The 22,609-nt window shown below is 36.3% G+C and overlaps 1 protein-coding gene across 6 annotated transcripts in view; it reads left to right on the top strand.

Moving 5' to 3' along the window:
- The window catches only part of srgap1a (SLIT-ROBO Rho GTPase activating protein 1a), a 116,988-nt gene that overhangs the window by 57,753 nt on the left and 36,626 nt on the right, over window positions 1–22,609 (top strand). For all 6 annotated transcript variants that reach the window (XM_079873443.1, XM_079873441.1, XM_079873442.1 and 3 more), the window contains exons 5-11: window positions 1,642–1,824; window positions 2,806–2,934; window positions 6,417–6,638; window positions 9,622–9,723; window positions 19,076–19,273; window positions 20,217–20,301; window positions 21,031–21,058. In XM_079873443.1, coding sequence (XP_079729569.1) covers window positions 1,642–1,824; window positions 2,806–2,934; window positions 6,417–6,638; window positions 9,622–9,723; window positions 19,076–19,273; window positions 20,217–20,301; window positions 21,031–21,058 — 947 coding nt within the window. The remainder of the gene's footprint in view (window positions 1–1,641; window positions 1,825–2,805; window positions 2,935–6,416; window positions 6,639–9,621; window positions 9,724–19,075; window positions 19,274–20,216; window positions 20,302–21,030; window positions 21,059–22,609) is intronic.

Consider the following 22,609-nt stretch of genomic DNA (forward strand, 5'->3'; position numbering starts at 1 on the left):
GAACTGTGTGTGTACAGAACATGATTAAGCACTAAAAGGTGAACTTACAACTGAATTTAGCTGCAGTGTGTACGTGGCCATAGAGACTTATGGCTGGGTTTGTTTGACTTGGCAATACCCTAGGAACAATTGATATTCAGTGTAGTAAAGCCTCTTCTCCATTGACATCCATTCACAAAAAAACAGCCTCTGGTCTCCTTCCCTGCGTACCGCCACAGCTGCAGAGTTAGCATTAGCCCTAGTATTAGCGCTTTTTTGGCTAAAGGTTGCCTTCTAGTGGCTTTTGCTATACGTAAGCCGCCCGCCATATTGGTACGGTCAAAACACGGGTCCGTGAACACTTGAGAGCAAGTTCTCTGTGCGTCTGCAACCGTAGTAAGACGCATGTATGAATATTAGGGCTGTCAAACAATTAATCGTGATTAATCGCATCCAAAATAAAAGTTTGTGTTTACATAATATATGTGTGTGTATGGTGTATAATTATTTTCTATATATAAATACACACACATGCATATATATTTAAGAAAAATGTGTTATTTATATATAAAATATTTATATATAATATAAATATATATACACAGTATATACATGCAAATATTTCTTAAATATATACATGCATGTGTGTGTATTTATATATAGAAAATAATTATACACCATACACACACATATATTATGTAAAAACAAACTTTTATTTTGGATGCGATTAATCGCGATTAATCGTTTGACAGCCCTAATGAATATCTATATATGCAATAGATTTCAGCAGATTATTTTGCTAAACTAACAATACAACAAGACGAAGGTGTCAAATAATACGACATTAAAAAGTTACCAAACTATAAAAACGCGAACAAACACATTCTCACATGTGAAAAGTTATTCCAATCATTAATTCTTTTACACCGTTTACTTTCTTAGAAACTGACATCTTTTTATACATTTATAGGAAAGGAGTGTCTGGAATATCAGCTGCATGCAGTGTTCAGTCATGCCATGCCCATGCTACATCAATTACAACGTGAAAAAGCTTTTAGTGTCGATTAAGCACTCGCTCTTTGTGAAGAGTTTGACATTGTGGGCATAATTAGTTTGTTAGTACAGGCTCATAAGCTCTGAGTCACATCCTAATGCTTGTTATAAAATTCATCTGAATATGACTAATAGCCACCTAAACAAAACAATGACTCATGCCATCTGAAGCAACATTTACCATTATGTCGCACATTCACTTCTTAGTAATTGGATTTCTTCACGGGAGTTCAGTACTCAATATGCGTTTCATCTAAAAAGGCTCCGGGTTTGATGAAAGAAGTTGAGTATGGTAAAAAAAAGAGATTTTCTAGAATTTCCATGAATTTATTTTGGTTCCTCTTTGCAAGCATGTAGTTTGAAAGCAAATGAAGTTATATGAAGGAGAAAATTATGCATTTATGTTATTTTAGAACGTCGATTGGTGCTTTTTTAGCTTTTACATACATACAAAGGAATATAAAATGCTGTTTCTTTGAAGGACAACAGAATTGATTTGAGTTAAGTATGATGATGAAAGTGTTTTGGCTCAGATTGAGCAGCTGCTGCACCTCTCTAGAGCTCAGCTGGCTGTTGTTGAAATTTGACCTCTGACCTCTGGTCCCGCAGGTGATGAAAACCTACCATATGTATCACACGGAGAGCATCAGTGCTGAGAGTAAACTGAAAGAGGCAGAGAAGCAGGAGGAAAAGCAGATCGGACGTGTTGTAGATCCCGTCTTTCACATTCGACTAGAAGAAAGACACCAGAGACGGAGCTCTGTGAAGAAGATTGAGAAGATGAAGGAGAAGGTACATAAGAAATGGTCTTTAGTAGTTCATAACCAGGACCATGATTAACCATCCAATGAAACTGTGACTGGTAAAACTTGTCAAGAATTGTCTGCATCATTTAACAGAAATAGAAAACAATATTCTAAGTAGACATATTATTGAAATAAAAAGCTAATTTTGTGATTTAAAATTATAAAGTATATTTTGTAAAATTCAGTTGAATGTATCAGAGTAATATTTGTACTGCAAATTAGTGGAAAATATGACCCAGATTTCATTTAATTTGCTATTATTAGTAGTATTTGTAATGCGCTTCCTCATACACAAAAGAAAGACAAAATAGAAATACAATAAAAAAACAAGCAAAATTTTTTTTAATTTAATTTTATTTGTTATTATTATTATTATTGAAGTGAAGTTAATGCGTCAGTCATGTTTTTGATAGAAGCCATGCCTGACCCTTTTTTAACAGGAATAGCACCGTTTTATGCTCTGTTTTTTGTTAAAGCCTGTGACAAATGATTTAACAGCTGCGGGATTGTTTTTTCCATTGATGCTTCATGGAACGAGACATTGTGGGAACTGGGAAGGTTAAAATATGAAAGTTAGCATGAGTCACTGTCTGTTGGTCAGTCAGTTGAGTTAGACGACTAAGTGGGTCTGAATGTTCGCAGTATCCTTACTGATACAGGAAATGAGCAATACTTTATACTTTACAATACTTCAAATGACATCCTTTGCTTTTAGATTTTTTGTAGCAATGTAGATGTTCTCTGTTATTCCACATATGTCTGTATAATCTGTATGATGATTTTTTGCAGTCTATAAGCTTATATGTCTGTTATTTTTGGAAGGATTTGCTCTCTGTTGTTTCACAAGAAATCTTCAAGGAACAAACTGCATGCAGAGATAAAAGCTCACTTGCATGTTTTTTATATTTCAACCTGTTTTCTCAAATTCTGTCTGTTTCGTTTTTACACTCTCTCTCTCTCTCATCAGAGGCAAGCCAAGTACTCGGAGAACAAGCTGAAGTCGATCAAAGCTCGGAACGAATACCTGCTGACGCTCGAAGCCACTAATGCTTCAATCTTCAAGTATTACATTCACGACTTGTCTGATTTAATAGACGTAAGTACCGGGGAAAGAAAAGGAGGTGCAGGGATTCTTTCACAGATGAAGAAAGTTTATGTGACAAGTAGGACAGTTATAAATAGAGTTTCAAACTGACCTCAGGTCTGCTGGGATGGCTAAAAATGACAAAGACTCCTGCCGTTTTCACCGGTTTCTTGGTTGAATATGTATCTTTGTCTACACCTGCTTTGATCTGAGGAAATGCATAGATTCCTCAGCGAGAGTTCTGTCAACGTTGCATTCAAATTTAAGCTCTTGAGACTTCAAATGCGGGCGTGTCTGACAGGAATGAGATATGAGAAAATACACTGTGGTTAAATTGCATTCATTTTCATATCTCCAAACAACCGCACAGACCTGTTATTTGAAGATGTTTTATGAAGGCCTGATTGTCAAATACATGTTTGAAAAAAGAATTAGGAGTTTAACACAATGTCTGTGTAAAATGTGGCACACAAGTGCTCAGTGTGAGATAAAAAAACAATCCTTCTAGAGCAAGGGTGTCCAATCCTGCTCCTGGAGGGCCACTGTCCTGCAGTTTAGCTCCAACCCCAATTAAACACACCCAAACATCTAATCAAGGACTTACAAGCATACTAAAAACTTCCAGGCGGATGTGTTGAGGCAAGTTTGAGCTAAACTCTGCAGGACAGTGGTCCTCAAGGAGCAGGTTTGGACACCCATACTGTATAATAAGAATAAGCAAAGAAAATAATGGTGGTTTAAACGTGTGGGTGGAGAAACCAGAGGCCTTTTCCAAAAGTATGAGACCAAGTTAAAACGCTTTTATTTAGCATTTTTATTTCTAGTTTAATACAAAATTCTTTATTCCATATTTACATGAATTTTAGAAGTTCATGATATACGGTTGGTCCAGTTTTTTTTATGTAACACCTGATGATTATTTTCTCCAGCATGACTTCAGATGATCCAAAGAGCTTCAATAGAATCTGACATTCTTTACGAAGGAGTTCATATCAGTGTCACATGTTTGCTTATTTGATTAGTGACCTAGAAAATGTTGAGAATATTAAATATTTCTTATTGAATTAACATAATTACTTTATTTAAAGGGGTCATCAGATGCAAAATTCACTTTTATATGGTGTTTGTATATAAATGTGTCGTTGCAGTGTCTGGACACAACACCATACAATGAAATGTCTTTTTTTTATCCTCAAAAAGTCAATAACCAAGCCGTTTGAATTATCTGAGCAATATGATATCATATTTCTCATGCTCCGCCCACAACCACTGACACTGTCCCGTATTAGCATATTTCCACCCTTTAGCCATTTGTATACTGTCCGCCAAGGCAGAACTTTGTGTCTTGTGTGGACACCCCACATGGAAGAGAGAGGTGGGGTGAGCAGTTGCTCATTATCATTTAAAGAGACATGCACCGAAACGGGTCGCTGTGAACAGAGCTGTTTTTGAGGAGGTAAAAAGGGTGTTGTTTTACACAACCATTTAGGAATTTTAACCAAAGTATATGTTACAAACTTTACATGAAGACCCTAAAGAATCATACCAACTTGTGGAAAATGGGCATCCGATGACCCCTTTAAATCTTTCTAATTCCATTTCCAGGTGGACATTTTCTTTTAAATGTGGACTATTGTACCCTCTTGTGTATATGAGATGGATGTTGTCCTACTTTCATATTAAGGTCCTGTAGGTGCCTCAGCCTCTGAATATGGCAAAACAATTTAAGCATGAATGGAGAAATGGCGGCACCTGGCCCTAAAACCCACTTTTCTGTGAATCAGCCAGCCTGAGTCTTTTTTTAGGCCAACTACTGTTATAATGTACGTTTTCACACTTCACCCTACTCAGCACTGCTCCTTTACTATTTTGTAGCCGTGGCCTGAATCATTGTCAAATCCAGTCAGCATCATTTATTTATAAACTGAGCATCCAGCAATATTATGTTCATCTATGAAACAAAAACTCTCTGCAGGGGGCTGGCAAGAGACAGAGTGTTTGGGTGATACTGTATGCATGCGCAGTCAGTTTTTCAGACATTTCTTTAAAGGATAAAGAACTTGACCTTGTCTTGTATTAAAGACATGCATAATGCTATCGAACATGGACTTTCCATTATGGGTCCTTTTGATATACTAAACCAGTCACAATGCAAAAACTTTTATTTTATAAACTTTTTTATTTTATTTTATTTTATTTTATTTTATTTTATTTTATTTTCAATGAAAAAGGGGCATCAAAACTCTTAAAACAATCAGCAGGCCGACAAGCAGAGCTGGCCATCATGATAATTAAATAAAATGAACTTTTTTTTTGGTGCGAGATATGGCAGATCTTCCAGGGACAGTCAGAACTTAAATAACCTCCCCAAGGATGGCCCAGTTCTCCCCCATATTTTATTATCCAGGACATCTCAGTTTCCCATGACTCCCGTATCAGTCAAAATTAAATTATGGAAATTCCTGCCAGGAAACGACCAGGCTACTGGGCTTGTTTACAACTCTCCTCAGAGTCCAAGGCCTTATAAAGACAGCACACCAAAACACAGTCAGTATGTATTAGGTCAATAAGCCACAGTTACTGATAGACCGGTACGTCATGCTGGGCCCTTCTTGTTAATGTGTTTGGAATCTCAGATATTAGCTTTGAGTCAGACCTGACATTTTGCTTAACAAGGCCTAGTGGTTACAAATCTTGGCTGGTAACCAAGAGGTTGTAAGTTTGATGCAATTCAAGAGATGTCACTTGCAGTTCACAGGGGACGGTCATTCAAAATTTAACTACACTTTACAGTAAAAGTGTCAGTTAAAGGATTGCTTATGCAACTTTCAAATCCTGTTTCACATTTGAAAAATCATGACTTAAATCATGATTGATTTTTATGTACTGTTGATGACAAATTGGGATAGAACTTGCCAGAAAATGCTACTTATTTACCAAATTTATGAATTGATAGGTTTGCACAGCCAAAATTCATTACCCATCACTATCAGTGGATGCATGGGAATTATTACATTATAGATAAAACATAAACTACACAAATAATGCATATAATTGTTTTTGCTAATATCTTTCTCACTTTTTCATGAAGTAAGAAATATTTTCCATTTAATCATTTGAATGAGGGACATCTTTACAATGTTATTTTAGTATCATTAATATACTTTTTTTTTTAGTTGGGTTTTATATTTATATTTTCCAATTACATTTTAATTTGTTTCAGTTCAAGTTTCTGTCATTTTGTTGTGTATATTTTTTAAATAAATGAGTGTGACTTTATAGGTTTACTTAATTTTTATTTCAGATTTAGAACTAAACAGTGATTGAACAAAAATTGGAATTTTTGCCTTGACAACTAACTGAGATAAATTTTATTTCAATTTACATTTATTTTATTACAAGTAACGGAAATGGTTTTAGTTTAGTTTAGTTAACAATAACAACCCAACGTCTTTAATAGGTAACATTTCTCTCCTCTCTTTCTTCCTGTGTAGTGTTGTGATCTGGGATATCATGCCTCTCTGAACCGAGCTTTGCGGACCTACCTTTCGGCTGAATATAACCTGGAGACGTCTCGTCACGAGGGCCTGGACATCATTGAGAACGCAGTGGACAGTCTGGATCCCCGTAGTGACCGCCAGCGTTTCATGGAAATGTACCCTACCGCGTTCTGCCCACCCGTCAAATTTGAGTTCCAACCACATATGGGAGATGAGGTCAGATTTAAACAAATCCTTACCCACACACCCACGTACATATGTACACACACACAGTAGCAACCACACTGACACCCATTGTTTGTTTAAGTTACATCTTAACACCATGTAAACTGAGATGAGGTTATATGGGTTTATTTTCTTAGCAGTCTGTTATGTTGTAGTATTATTATGGGTTTTTTTTAATACATATTTTGTATTATATAACTTGAATTTATCTGGCTTCCGCTGCTATCCTCTTCCAGTTATTTTAGCTGTACGAAAACAGACCATAATGCTCCTTAAAGGTCCCGTTCTTCGTGATCCCATGTTTCAAACTTTAGTTAGTGTGTAATGTTGTTGTTAGAGTATAAATGATATCTGTAAAATTATAAAGCTCAAAGTTCAATGCCAAGCGAGATATTTTATTTAACAGAAGTTGACTACAAAAAACGGCTGGATTGGACTACACCCCTCTACTTCCTTCTTTAATGATGTCACTAGAACTGTAACCTCCGCCCACAGGAACACAGGCGTATTGATGGCAAAATGTCAACAGACGTGGTTGATGTTTATCTATAATATATCGGATACCGCAAAAGTTTAATTCGAAGTTGTTAGTTTGCTCTGTCCATTTCACCACGGACTGTTTTTCTAACCTGGGATAATATCAAGCAGACTTCTCTCAGCGTTTCATACTGACGAAGGGGGCAATTTCAACTATATTCCAGCAAGCGGTAAGAAGTGATTTAATATGGAAGTAGCGATCAACTTCACATCGTTTCTCTTAGTAGGATGAAAATAATCTTACTTAAACTGTGATTAATATACAGAAAGCGATCAAAGAACAATCCCTTTCCAATCGCCCAAGCTGTGACACAGCGCGAGTTTATATGGACACTTGCCAAAACTCTTTATGAAATCAATGACGCTGTTACACTACACAACGAAGCTCTTACTGTATTTATATACCTCATGTTTGCATTGGTGAAATCATTAGTGAGAGTGCAGAAACTGCGTTGCAATGATAAGATCTTTCACGCGATCAACAGACTGTCATCTGCTTAATGCTCATCATCACTGCAACCTTTTATGTGATGGGAATAGATCTAAATACTTAAAAAACTTCTCACGATTCGTTAATCCTGATAGCTGTAATAGTAAAAACGTATAATAGCTGTAATAGTAAAAGTTTTCCAGATAGTTCCACATGTAATGCCAGATATTTCATATGCAAGCATGTCAGCCAATCACAGCAGAGGGCGTTTACACTGAAGTCTCACAGCAGACACGCCCCTTCAAACAGAGTGTTCAAACCAGGGAATGAAATCAGGCTAGGAAATATACCTTTTATTTCTAAATTATAACAATTTTTGATCTAAAAAACATACTAACATTATAAGGGCACCCCTGGAAACATTATAAAATAATAAAAATAATCCATGGAATGGGACCTTTAAATTGTAAACTAGTATTTATCATCAAATTATTTTGATATATTATCGTAATTATAAACACACTGGTTTGTAGCGCAAATAGTTTTACCCTTTACTGCACTTTATTTACCTATGATGGATAATGATTGGGAAGTCTTGCACATTTACAGAAAATCACTTACTTCCATGTTGACAAATAAGGTGGATGATAATTAATAATTATAAATTGATTATTCACAGAAAAGCAAGAACATTAACTGAATGGAAATAGCTCATATTAGTTTTAGGGAATGAGAGAGATGTTATAGTTTGTCAACTTCAGCTTTCTTTTAATCTTTTTATTTTAAATGTTGATATTATTTTACAGATTGGAACAAGTGGAACAAACAAACTTCTTCAAATCCATTGCTAATTGTTAACTAGAGGATGATAGTATTATAGAAGAGTGAAAAGTTGAATGAAAGGTTTTTTTTTCTTTTTTTTCTTCACCTCTCAACCCAAAATAGTGAAATTATATCAAATTCACCCCTCTGGTCGGCGCCGATGGCCTCGTGGTCAGCGCGCCGTCATGTAGCGCTGTTGCGCTTGGGCGGCCCGAGTTCGAGTCCCGGCTCGTGGACCTTTCCCGATCCCATCCCCCGTCTCTTTCCCACCTCACTTCCTGTCAACTCTCTACTGTCCTGTCCCAATAAAAGGCAAAAATCACCAAAAAAAAAAAAAAAAAGATAAATTCACCCCTCTGTTCACTTTAAATGTAATATTGTGGTAAAATAACAATAACATACATTTCATCTTTAACATTTCTAAATTTAATATTTTTTTAAATATTTTAAGACACACACTACCAAGTTGAATGAATCCTTATTTAAAAAAAAAAAAAAATCTTACTGACCCCAAACTTTTGAATTCTAGTGTATATGTGATAAAGACATGATTATATACTACATGTAGTACTAATATGTACTATAGTAGCACTGACCCAACACCCTTCGCCTTCCAAATAACCTGTAAGCAGACGTTACGTTTCATTTTAACATGCAGCTCCCATCGGCAGCTCCCATCCATTAACCTCACGTTAATCTTGTCTCTGGCAGTGGTGAAGCGTATGAGATCATACAGGATACAGAACGGAGAAAAGCATCTTAATGAAATTCTGAATTATATGCGGTCAGGATTGCTTCATATCCTTCTTTTATTGAGTCTCAGCTGGCGGCGCGGTGTTTACGCAGAGCGCTGAGAGCAAATCATATTGCATTTCTCACCCTCAAGCCTTTTTTAGAGAGTGTTTATTGGATTTATTCTCACTAATTGGCCATTTTGTCACTGATATCATGTCTGCGCATGGTTTATAACCTGTTGTTTTGTGGTTATGCCTGTACTCTCTCGGTCAATGAAAGCAACTGGGGTTTTGCGTCATAAGAAGCAGTTATAATGCTTGTGCCAGGTGTTGGTTATTTGTTTGAATTGAGATTCTTCCTTTAGGGAGCTATGTTTTATAAGAGCAGGTTCTCTAATGGCAGTTGTCATCTTGATTTCTTGTAATTGGAAGTCTTTGTTTTTGTTTTCAGGTGTGTCAGATCACGGCCCAGCCTCCTGTGCAGGCAGAACTCCTCCTGAGGTTCCAGCAGCTGCAGTCCCGCCTGGCCACCCTAAAGATTGAGAACGAAGAGGTAAGGTCACCCAAGTGCTGGCAGAAATTTAGAGTGTTTCAATATGACATTTGCAACCGGTTTTAACCGAGTCCCTCTTATCTATATAGGGCCCTATGTCATAAAAAATTCATAGGGCCCTACCTATGCTGTCATTTTTTGTGTGCTTGAGCGCTTAAAGTTTAAGTATTACATTTCTGCGACACTAGTGGCACCTTGCGGAATTACAAAAATATAGAATATTTTGTGTCACATGTCCCCCTCCCCCAATTCAGACATCACAGCTCTTACGGGTGCTTGTGAAGACATGTCTCATTAGTTAAAAGTAGGCTACTTTCCATAAAACTACATGTTAGGAATGCTTTTAGCTGTGTTGCAATGCGTCATGAGTTTGCAATTGAGTAGGCGAACACTGTCTAGAGCAAACGCGAGCTTCTTGCTTATAATAAACCCATCCAACGTATCTGCACGGGGCTCATTTTTTGGACTTGACGCCTCAACTATTTGAGTAACATTCTAAAGTTAACTGGTACATTTGTCTTTCTGAACTGGTGCATGATGATGATATATGGTATTGCGTCCATTGTAGCGAGTTGCATTGCAACACCCCGTTCTCTTTGATGTGTTCATTAAAGGGGGGGTACAATGGTGTTTCATGTATTCAGAGTTGTTTACAGTGTTAAAGAGATAGATTCTCATGCTAAACATGGGCAAAGTTTTAAAAAAATATTTTGGACGAATAACGGAGAATTTCTATGTCAAAATCTTACTTCCGGGTTGGTACAAGTTTCGGCTGTTTTTTTTTAGATCGTGGATCTAATGACGTAGATCAGAGTGCAACTCCTTATATGAGCATTTCTCTCGGAAAAGCTCGCCCGCGAGCACGTCCACTAGAGGAGAGCGAGACCGCGCACATCAACGCGCTTCAACAGGAAATCATCGGCAGCGCTGCATAGGATTTGTTCAAGAATGTCTATAAAAAAGTGTGTATTTGGATGTGAGGGAAAGCTTACCGTGTTCAGTTTTCCAAAGAACCCAGTGTTACAGGAACAGTGGATGCAGTTTGTTTTTCCGGGGCAGCAACGGAGTGTAGGAAGTGCGGTTGTGTGTTCTGGTCATTTCAGTGACGAATGTTTTATTAACAAGGCTCAGGTCGACGCTGGATTTGCAAATCGTTTGCTATTAAAACGTGGAGCGGTCCCAGTGATAAAAGACCCCATTCATGTAAGTACAACTGGATCAGATTTCTGTCTTTTGCTGGAAATCAAGCACTACCGCTTGACTCTATAGCTCCGCCTCCAGGACTTCAGCTTTTTCCGGAGAGAATCGGAAAGCTGTATTTTTCTATTATAAATATAATAAAACTAAACACTTTTTTGAGATATTAAGGATGCACTACTACTCTATAGGTACTCAAGATTAACATGAGATTAGGTGAAACTGTGCATGTTATGTACCCTTTAACTGTTTAATTTTTGAATGTCAAATTGCAACGAATATCGGCTTGCACTTCTGTAACCAAAGCTGAATTTTTATTCCCATGCAACGCACCAGTCATGTTCCCACACCAGCTAAACACCCTCTGGCCATGAATGGCATACTAATAGTAGTCAGTGAACAATAAACTGGATTAAGAGAATGTATTTAAACAAAATAAAATCTTACATACTTCACCTTTCCCAGAAAGTAGCGTGCAGTTCACTTTGGGTTATAAAGCATCTGCTAAATAACAATTGCATCAGATGATCACCATGGTCTTAAATGGTTTTGTTCATTTAAACTGCATAATTGAATTTGAAAATCTTGTTTAATAAGTTAGCCAAGTCGAGGAGCACACAAACCGTATCGTCCTGTTGCATTAGAGTGAGACAGCTTTGCAGTGTGTTTGCTTAATTGAGTTGGCAGAAGCTGATCGTAAAAGAGGCTTTGGGAGGACTTACAAGAAATGGTGTTTTTCCTCCCTGCAGAGTTTTCACTGTCCTCCAGATAACCTGCGTGACGCACAGAGAAGCTTCTCTCAGTGACACCATCTTCCTTTTCTTCCTTCAGACTGTGTCTGTCTTTTTCACATTTTATCTCTCCTCCGAGGCTGCAACAATTTAATCAGTTTGTAAGTTAAATGCTCGGGCTGCTGCCGGATAAAAAAAAACCCCACTCGGTCAGGAAGATGGAGGAGTCTTGCTTTGTTTCTTGGCTTTATCATGTCCATCTTAGATAAACGACTGTCTTACATCTGCCCTCTTCTTCTCTTATCTCATTTCTGTTATTTCTCTACCATTAATCTTTTTCTCAGTTTTGACAGACAAAATCGTAATTTAGCACGGAATATGTACATGTGATAAAGATTATGTATATTGTTGTTCCTGCACAAATTTGACATAACCTATGTAGGTTAGGCAGATCTATCTGCAATATTCAACGCAGCTTTGGAATTGGTCAGTTCTGTATGAATATTGTTGCTCCAGGCAGTTACTACAGTCCTTTGTGGACTTTCCCCACAAAGAGCTGATAAATCATTTGCTGTGAAGAACGATTGCTCAGGCCACTGTCAGTGTTGTCATGGAAGCTAAACGGTCCTGGAAAAATGCCCAGCTAACTGAAATGTTGCAGGTTGTTGTATAAATATCAGTCTCTGTATAAAATGAAAGAATTATGAAACATTTCAAAGAAGGAAAATCCAAATTTTGCATCTTATTGTCAGGGTTCTGTTTAGTTTCATTGTGTTTTGGATTTGTTGTTCCTGGTCATTTAGTTTCCATAGTTACTCATTAGTTTCTCACCTGTTCTCAGTTCTGTTGATTACTCGTTCTGTGTATTGAAACCCTTAGTTTCCTCTGCAGGGCTGGATATTAACGCTTGTCCGGAACAAGTTTTTTTTTTTTTTAAGGAGCCTGATTATAAATTCAGTGATAAAAAAGGGAAGCAATGAAACGAAAGAAGATTTTATTACGTTTATTGTTAAACAGTGAATGATAATAGATGCATTTCTGGTAACAAGGTCGTGCTGTTGAGTCTCGCTTCCTGTCTTTTGTGGAGAGATCAATACAAATGAGCGTAACGGCACACATAAAGAAACTCACAGTAGAAACATACTGAGGTAAAATTACAAAATGTTTAGTTTTTTATTTATAACATATTATACAGTCAAACCAAAAAAAAAATCAGACTCCAGATATAATTTTTTTAGGGCTGTCAAAAGATTAATCGCGATTAATCGCAAAAGTTTGTGTTCACATAATATATGTATGTGTACTGTGTATAATTATTTTGTATATATAAATACACACACATGCATGTATATATTTAAGAAATATTTGCATACATATACTGTATATATTTATATATAATTTATATTATATATAAATATATTTTTTTTATATATAAATTTCACATTTTTCTTAAATATATACAAGCATGTGTGTGTATTTATATATACAAATTTAATTATACACAGTACACACACATATATTATTTAAACACAAACTTTTATTTTGGATGCGATTAATCGCGATTAATCTTTTGACAGCCCTAAATTTTTTATATATTTTTTTTACTAGTGGGTGCAGGGCACTATATAGTGTCACTATTTTATATTCATTTATGTAAGTGAGGATAGCAAAATAAAGTAAACTGTGACATATTATACCCAAAAATTCTTCATACAGTGGACTACCAGTGAAAATTATAAAATTTTGGGACCAAAAATTATTCAGACACTTTGAGGTTTAACTGTAGTTAAGTAGCACAACACGACCAAGGGAGCTTTTTTGCAGAATATTTTCATGATTACAAATGTTACATTGATTTTATTGTTCAATAAACAAGTAGTTACTTACATTTTAGACACAATATTGACTATTCTTGTTCTATTTCACCAACGAAAATACTTCCAAACACAGATCACAGCAGAACTATTGTGCATTCAAAGCAACACTCAGCTGTTATTTTACTGAATAATTTAGCGTTTTGAACAAATCGGTTGAGTGAATTCTTATTTGTATATTCAAAAAGGTATTTAAAACATTAATCTCATAACTTTATTTATTGCAGTTGTAATTTTGTGGTGTAAATTATTTCATTGTTAACTGCCCAATAGTGTTTTATTATAATTTAATTTATTGTTTATTATCAAATGTAAGAATTTGACATGAAAGATGATGCATACATTCAATCAGGTTAAAAATAAACCTTTATAAAGGTAAATAACGCCTATATCACAAATATGCAGATTTAAGTATGCAAAAGCTGAGATAAATTATGTTTACATTACATAATTTACATTACAACTTGCGCTAAATGACAAGTGTTGGACATACCAGGCTGAAAGGAAGCGGAAGCACAGACCAGGATGTGAGGTCAGGGAACTTCCTGGTTTCTCCAGATGGCTTAAAGCATCTTTTTGACATCAGACACAAGGTTTGCGAGGAACCTCACAGGATACTGGGTATAGTGTTATGTTTTTGTGCAGCTGTTTCCTAGAACCTTCACTGCATTAGAAGATATAAGAAATGACCCGATGAATACTTGCATTATAGTGGAAATGTTGTAAACCACTCAGCTTTGCCTCATCCTCAAACACACCTTTATCGGACACAAAGGAAGAATATGTCTGTCAGTTAGAGCTTCCTGCTTCATCCTTTCGTTTTTATTCAACAATTATCCAGCTGTCAGCTCTTCTTTTTTTTTCATTCTTCTTCTCAAGCTCATAATTGAATAATGTAAATGGTGTTTGCTGTAGAGATTAGGGTGAGATTGGAGTTCTCAGATGAGAATTGACAGTGTTGTCTCTTGACTTTTTGTCCCACTAGCCTTATCTTTTTCTCCCGCCTTCTTTCCTTCTCCAATGGATATTCTGTTCACATCAAACACTAAAACCCCATTAAGGCACCGCACTGTTCTCCGTAGGAAGTGTCTATTTGTTTTGCTGGAGATAAACCTCTGGGAGGCACATCAAACGCTGGGAGATCTGTGCTGTTCCCCTGCTGCTGCGTGAAGCACTGATCGTGTGATTGCGGCCCTCTTTACTGCCTTTGTACTGATTATCGGGCCCTTCTGTTAGTGCTAATGCTGATTACCAGAGTGCTACAGATTTGCCAAAATATCATCTTTGTTCCGTGCCTTCTTATCACCCCAAGTAGGTTGTTCGCCAAGCTTACCGATCACATGGTCAGAAATAGTGATAATGGAATTGATCAGCAAATTGGCACTTCCAAACAATGTTTTTGTAACACTTATAATACATAATGACACATTGCTTTATAAGATACCTATATTTAATTACATGTATGTATATCAGATTCAAGCACATTCCAATGTAAATGTATTTGCAAAGATATCAATGAATCAAAATCGTGAGATGTGACCTAGGTAGTATGCATACTCTGACAGGTTAGCGGTATACAGGCGATTAGGTTTGAATTTGGCTTGGGTAACTTTTCCGATCCCCCTTTTGCCACTGAAATTCTCCATATAATTTCCTGTATAGTTTTTAGAATGTCATTATGAATAAAAATCCAAATATCAAATTTAAAAAAGTTTCATGTAATTTCTAACTATTGAATATACAACATCTAATGATCTGTTAAGCGTCTTATAATGTAAACATAATACTGACTTTTCTAATAGTGCATTTGAAAAGTAAAATTTGTGAGTGAAACCTGTATTTTTTTAATTTACATATTACAAATTATACATTGCTTCCACTGAGGGATTGACAAGCTTTTGGCCTCTTTTCCCCATTTTTCATCTTTCTTATACTACTTTCTGACATTTTTTTAATATTTGTATTATTTCATAAGTAATTCACACTACATAGTATTTCAAACTACACACTTTGAAAGTAGGGCTTAGCTGAGTTTTTTATTTTTAATCAGCTGAAGTATAGTTTATCTTTAGCATTCATGTCTTTAACCACCTTAGGTTTAAAAAAATCTGAAGGGCTCAGGGTTTTCAAGCAGTATTAAAGTCGGCATGAAACTAAAGTTGTGATAGTCTTTTCTTCCCTGTTGTGACATATATCCAAGTCATGGTGACTTTAAAGATACTTAAAAAAAATCCCTCTTATTTTCCATGTCATTTCATTTTGACTGCTTTCATGTCCTTGAAACTAAGCTCTTCCCTTCCCCCTTCACTCAATTTACCTCTGTGTAACCTGTCTGCCTTTAAGGCAGAACTGAGGTTCACTTTCCCAGTAAACAACATCCTACAAGACAGGTGTGGCATATCATTCATAAAGTCTCCCAACAAAACAAAACCACAGACAGATTAATGGCATAAAACTGATGATTCTCAAGGTCCCACATCAGGTTGAACAGTGACCTGGATCTAGGTGTGACTGTTGTTTTCTGTTGACTTGTATATCATACTCCATTGATTTGAGGAATGATTCAGACTGAATGGGACAATGAGATATGAGCTCACTATGTGATGAAACTACCATGGTTTTATGTCGCATTATACCGTCTGGTGGTGATACTCACTGTGGTTGTATGACATTCAAAGTTGCAAATTTATCTTGTGTTCGAAATTGGAATACCACATAAAAAATTTGCGTTTCGTTTCCATCCCATGTTCAATCGAACAAAATCATCACTTCCTGGGAAATAAAAATGGAAGTTGCTGTAGTTGGGGAAGCCACTGTGGTTCTTTTTTCATACATTATAATAGAGTGTGCAGACAAAACGCAATGCTGTCGTTATCTTGCATTCGGAGGCGGATGCCTGGTGTTTGGGAACGCAATCGTGTGAGACAGTTCTGGGAGGTAATTATATACCCAACAATTTTGATGACTGGGGAATGACCATACTAACATTTGTGATATTGTGCAAAAAAATTGCTCTGCTGGTTAGTCCAGCTATCCAATCACATCTTCTTTTGGGGCACATTGAGGGATTTATTTGGTAAATGTGTTTGTGCATGTCATCTTATTGAATGAAAAAAAAAAAATATCCGCTTCACTTGAGCACATGTTTTTTTTATGTGGATTTTTAGAATTTATGCTCATCTTGGTGTTTCCAGCCAGCGGTATCCCAAAATGTGCATAAAAATGGGCTGATTGAAATATAGCTTTTGTCTATTTGTGTATATGCATGTTTTATAGTGTTGTGCAAGATTAAAGTGTGTGTGCAAACAAAAAAGGCTATGCTTCCTTTCCATACTCTTGTGTATGTGAGAGAAAGAGAGCATGTCAGTGTGAGAGAAATTTGTTCTTCCATACTGCGCAGATTCTTTCAGCAGGTGAACAAACGCTTCCACTGAGCGATTGCACCCGCTTTCAACATCTTTTCCCCATATTTTTTGGTTTATCTCATTGGCATCTCCCTTTCGCTATTTTATGTGGTTATATTATTGTGTTTTAATTACTGTAGGTCTGATAATTGATTAAATATTGTAATTGGGTTCATTTACGTGATATGCTGATTAAACAAATTAATCAGAGCTAATTATATATATCAGTATTTGCTAAGAAATACCCCTGAAGGATGAAAAAGCATTGAACAAACATTACAAAAAGTGGCTTTATATTGTTTATTTTATACATTGAAGAGAGTCAACAGCAGTGTTGTCAAAAATATCGATATTTCGATGTGTATCGATACTGAAATATTTCAAACAGTTCCAATACTCCTTTTCTTCAGTATCGATACACCGATCTTCTCTCCGACGGCGAATTGACAATTTGACACACACCCACCCGCCTCCTGTCACTCACTTGTCTCATCCGCTTCGGTTGATTAGTGCTTGTATTGCGCATAATTTTAGTAATTCCGCTCTAACATCAAAAGCACCCGCATTACTGATCTATACAAATAGTGCTTTCATAACGGCACCTCTCAAACAGCTCGCGAGTACCAACTTTACTTCTTTTTTGTGGATTATTGTGCTTAAACGGTCAAATACATACAAAAATATGTCAAAATGCCTGTCTTGCTGAGTATTCGGGTAAATACAGTCAGTTTTGGAACATAATATTTGAGAGAAAACGCATATTGTGTAACTATATTGGATCCGTGTGTTAGCTCTTAAAGTGACAGCAGCCTAATAAACCTGCTGCTGTCTGTCATGTTAATCAAAGAATAGAAGACAAAGACAATCAATCACTGCTCTTGATTGAATAACTTTTGTAAATTTAAAGGTGCAAAGAGCAAGTCTCTGAGTTTTTGCAGAACTATGCCCCCCTCTGGCGACAAATGAAACTGCAACACTGCAACTGAACGCGCATGACGTCACGCCCAGTCTCAGATTCGGCCCGAATCCCTCTTATTTATTTTACTGTACAGGATTATAGAGGCAATCGCAGTGATCAGAGAAGGGCTCATTCAGCCCATCAGGCAATTGTTTAAGCATGTATGGGTTAGAAAAACAGGTATTTTTAACATGAAAAGTTGCTTAATGCACCTTTAATTGTAAGCCTTAATCTGGATTTAATTTTTACAACGAAAACTATCCAGTGTTATTTTAAATTTGATTACTTTAATTTCTGTAGTACCTGAATACTACTGTTAAGGTCCTTGCACACTGAGTTCGAAATTTTCGCTCTTTAAAAAATAAATACAACCTTATGTTGTGTCAATCACGTTTACACACTGCCTCCGAAACTTTCATCCGTCATAAAAAATTCAGATCGGTTTCGATTTTCAGAGTTTTTTGGCTTCGGTAGCAAGCATTATGAGAGGTGTTTTGACAATTGTGCTATTATTTGTCATTTGTTTATTTGTTCTAATGTTATCACCGACTGTTTACTTTTTTTTGAGTGAGATAGCCAAAGAGTTTTTAAAATTTAGATAAATTATCTGTATGGCGGTATATATGGCAGTTTTTCCTGTGGTATCGAAAATGTTATCTAATTTCGATATTTTTCAAGGTATCGTATCGGAGTTGGAAATGTCAGTATCGTGACAACACTACCTCTACAGCAATTCGCTTTGCAGTCTGTCCCTCTTGGTATACACAGTTCCAGACATTTGTAATTGTATAATAATGTTGCATGTCTGACACTGGAAAGTTACAGAAATGAATCCTCAAGGCCATGAAATGAATGATGTTCCCTTGGGTCATCTTCCTCTCCCCTCGCTGTAAATTGATTTCTTTGGTCTGGTGTCTTGCTCAAGGCCTGCTATTAGTCACAGAGCACATGTCAAGCAGGGACAGTCAGAGGATTTTTTCCCCCCCGTGTCACTTATTTGGTGCTTAATGTGTTTTTCTATCGCTTTTGTTGCTCCTGGTATCACTTTTGTACTGATGCACATTCTTAGCAATAAATGTTGCAGGAATATTCTGGAATGAGTTGGATTGTCCCTGTAATACTGCACTCTTAGTTGCTATTGTATTACTGTGGCATCCCTTCCCTACTAAAAATGTTCTCCTATTTCAGATCAAGAAGACTTCAGAGGCCACTCTCACTACCATCCAGGACATGGTGACCATCGAGGACTATGACGTGTCGGAATGTTTCCATCACAGCCGCTCCACTGAATCGGTCAAGTCCACTGTGTCAGAAACCTACCTCAGCAAGCCGAGCATCGCCAAGAGACGTGCCAACCAACAGGAGACGGAGCAGTTCTATTTTATGGTCAATTTGTGTTTCATAAAGATTTAACAATAAGTTTAAACAGTCACTATTTAAATGAAATGTTTCATAGGCAAGATATCAAGTTTCACCTTTAAACTGTGCATTCAAAGTTTAAGATTTTAAATATTTTTGAAAGGAATCTCATGCTCACCAAGACTGCTTTTATTTTGTCAGAAATACAGTAAAAACAGTAATATTGTCAAATATTATTGCAACTGGTTTTCAATTGTTATTGGTGCTCAATTATGAATAATGGTTCTTATAATTATCAATAAAAACGGATATTGCTGCTTAATATTTTTGTGAAAACCATGATACATTTTTTTGCGGATAAATAAAAAGTTCAGTGAACGGCATTCCTTTGAAATATAAATATTTTGTAACATTATAAATGTCTTTATTCTCGCTTTTGATGTATTTTATGTGTCCTATAATTGCTCTAAACTTTTGAATGGTAGTGTTTCATGATTTCCACAAAAAATATTAAGCAGCTAAAACTGTTTTCAACATTGATAATACTAAGAAATGTTTCTTGAGCACCAAATCTGCATATTAGAATGATTTCTGAAGGATCATGTGACGCTGAAGACTGAAGTAATTACATTTTAAAATATATTATAATAGAAAAAAGTTATTTTAAATTGTGATAATATTTCACAATATTACTGTTCGTGCTGTATTTTGATTAAATTAATGCAGCCTTGGTGAGCATAAGAGACTCAAAAGAAAAAAAAAAATCTTTATTTTTAATTATTATCTTTTGGCCGGTAGTGTGTGTATACTATATATGCTGTATAGTGTTTATTTTTTTTTGTACATTGCATTTCATTTTAATTTAATTAATTAATGTATTTAAAAAGTTAATTCTGGTTCTGTGCTTAAATGATCAAATGTTGTCAAATGTTTTTGCTCTCATGCTTGTCTCAATTGTGTCTGTTCACAGAAGTTCCGTGAGTATCTGGAGGGCAGCAATCTCATCACTAAGCTCCAGGCAAAACACGATCTACTGAAGAGGACCCTTGGTGATGGTATTGTTTGCCTTTCTTTACTTCTTCCTTCCTTCCAACATAGGGTCAACACTTTTAAACTGAAAGTACACAATTAATGATGAAACTGCTGTATAACAAATTTGGATCCTAATCCTCTTAGCCAGTAGAAACCAGCAGGAAGATGCTCATGACACACCGCTGCTCGTGTGGGTGATGCAACCTTATAATAACCTCATGTTAATTAATTTTGATAGTATGAAGGATTATAAATCCCTCGTCATGTATAAATCTGCTCATCATGTTTTGGAGCCCGGGGCATTTCAGTCTTGTGTTGTGAACACTGCAGACTCTGCTGTTAGAGGGCCATTGAGTGAACGCTGTGTGGGTGGGATCAACAAAGCTGTCAGGAACCCTGTTCCCTGGCATAAAATCAACCGTGTCAGTTTTTTAAAGATGTAGGCAGTAGTCTGCCTGCTGCTTTCTGGCACTTTGATGAAATATTTCATCATATAGCTAAACAGGTACCTGTAGTTAAAACTTTTCAGCTGCTACTGCAGTCGAAATGTAGAATTTCTCTACAAAACGTAACAATGTCCTAAAGGTGCATGTGTATGGATGTCCAGTTCCAGACAGATGGCTGGCTGTATGTGCTTTACTGAGCATAAACGAAAGCCTCCCCTGGGCCTCTGAAGAACTGTATTGTCATATTTTCTCTCTCTCTCTCTCTCTCTCTCTCTCTCTCTCTCTCTGGCTCTCTCTCTCTCTCAGGTTACCGGCCTGAATATGCGACTACAAGGTAAAAATTGTTCACAGTTTGTCTTGTTTGTTGTCTTCTGGAACACATTAAGGTGCTAGATATAATATTAAGTTATGTCAGACTTTCTTTCAAACTATCTATCTATCTATCTATCTATCGTATCTGTCTGTCTATCCGTCTGTCTGTCTATCTGTCATTTATCATTTTATCATTGTCTGTCATTTATCATTGTCAATATTTCCATCATTTGTTCTCATTCTACTCTATCTTTTTTCATTTTATCTGTCATTCTATTTTTCTATTTGTCTGTCTGTCTATCATTCTTCTGTTGTTATATGTGATGCAATCTGGGAAAACCCACCACATGGTGAAATTTTACCTATTATAGGTTTTGATATGATATGGAAGCTGGTATCAAGCCCTTTCCAAATCTGTTTTTATTTTTATCATAGCTTGTTGGTAGCAAAAGTTATGTTTATCTGAAGTCGGCCGATCCGGAATTTTGAGAAAAACAGGTTTAATTAACTGTCACCGTCGAGATGCTTCTTGTCCATCTCGCGATTGTTATAAAACTGCGTGACGTTATAGTTTAAACAGGATTGGCGCGAAATGCGCACTATACACATTCACTGTACATGTATGTGGTTTATTTTAAAGGTAAACTATCTTTGTAGTGTTAAGAGACGGACAGGTGTATGGGATATACGGCGATTGTTTTGTTTTCTTTCACCTCTGCCGGGCGTTAGAGAAAATGGTCGCATAGAATGCATTAGAGAAAGAGAGTATTTTCAGCTTGACACTATAAATCGCTGTTTTTCTGCACTAAACAAGGGCATTTTGCCAAGATATTTTCAGAGATAAGAGAAAAGATGTTATAGAATAATAATTTAATGGGGAAAAAAAAATTGACAAAAAAACTGACATTCAAACTATTTTGGAATTTACTGAAAACGGCCCAGCGCGACATCCGACGGGTTTTCCCAGATCGCATCACATATATTTCCAGTTGTTATATCTATCAGTTGTTCTATTTGTCATTCCATTTGCCGTGCTATCCATTTTTCTATCATTCTATCTGTAGCTCTATCTATCTTTCTTTTGTTTTGTCTGTCATTCTATCTATCAGTTGTTCTGTCATTCTATGTATCTATCATTCTATGCATCCTTCTATCTATCATTCGTCCTGTCGTTCTATGTATCTTTTTTCTATCTATCCATCTATCTATTGTTTGTTCTATCGACCTATCCATCATTCTATCAATTTGTCATTCTGTCTTTAGTTGTCTATTGTCAATTGTTTTATTTTTCTATTTATCAGTCTTTCTATTGCTCATTCTATCTTTCTATCTGTTGTTCTGTCTATCTAAAAGCACTTGTGAGAAAGTAGACCTGAAAGTTAAAGAGAAAAGGGTACATGCACTGATAAGATCCAAACAGTAGACCAGATGCTTGTGTTTGCTCTCTGCCATAATTCACCATATGTTCGTGCAGCAATCTTCCCCGGGGTTCCTACCCACAATGCTTTGCACTAATAGTGCTCTTTAGATTCAGCCTCACCCAGAAATCCTAAAGTTTGAAAGCACATAAAAG

This window comes from Squalius cephalus (assembly GCF_949319135.1).
Source record: "Squalius cephalus genome assembly, chromosome: 6".
Lineage (NCBI taxonomy): Eukaryota > Metazoa > Chordata > Actinopteri > Cypriniformes > Leuciscidae > Squalius > Squalius cephalus.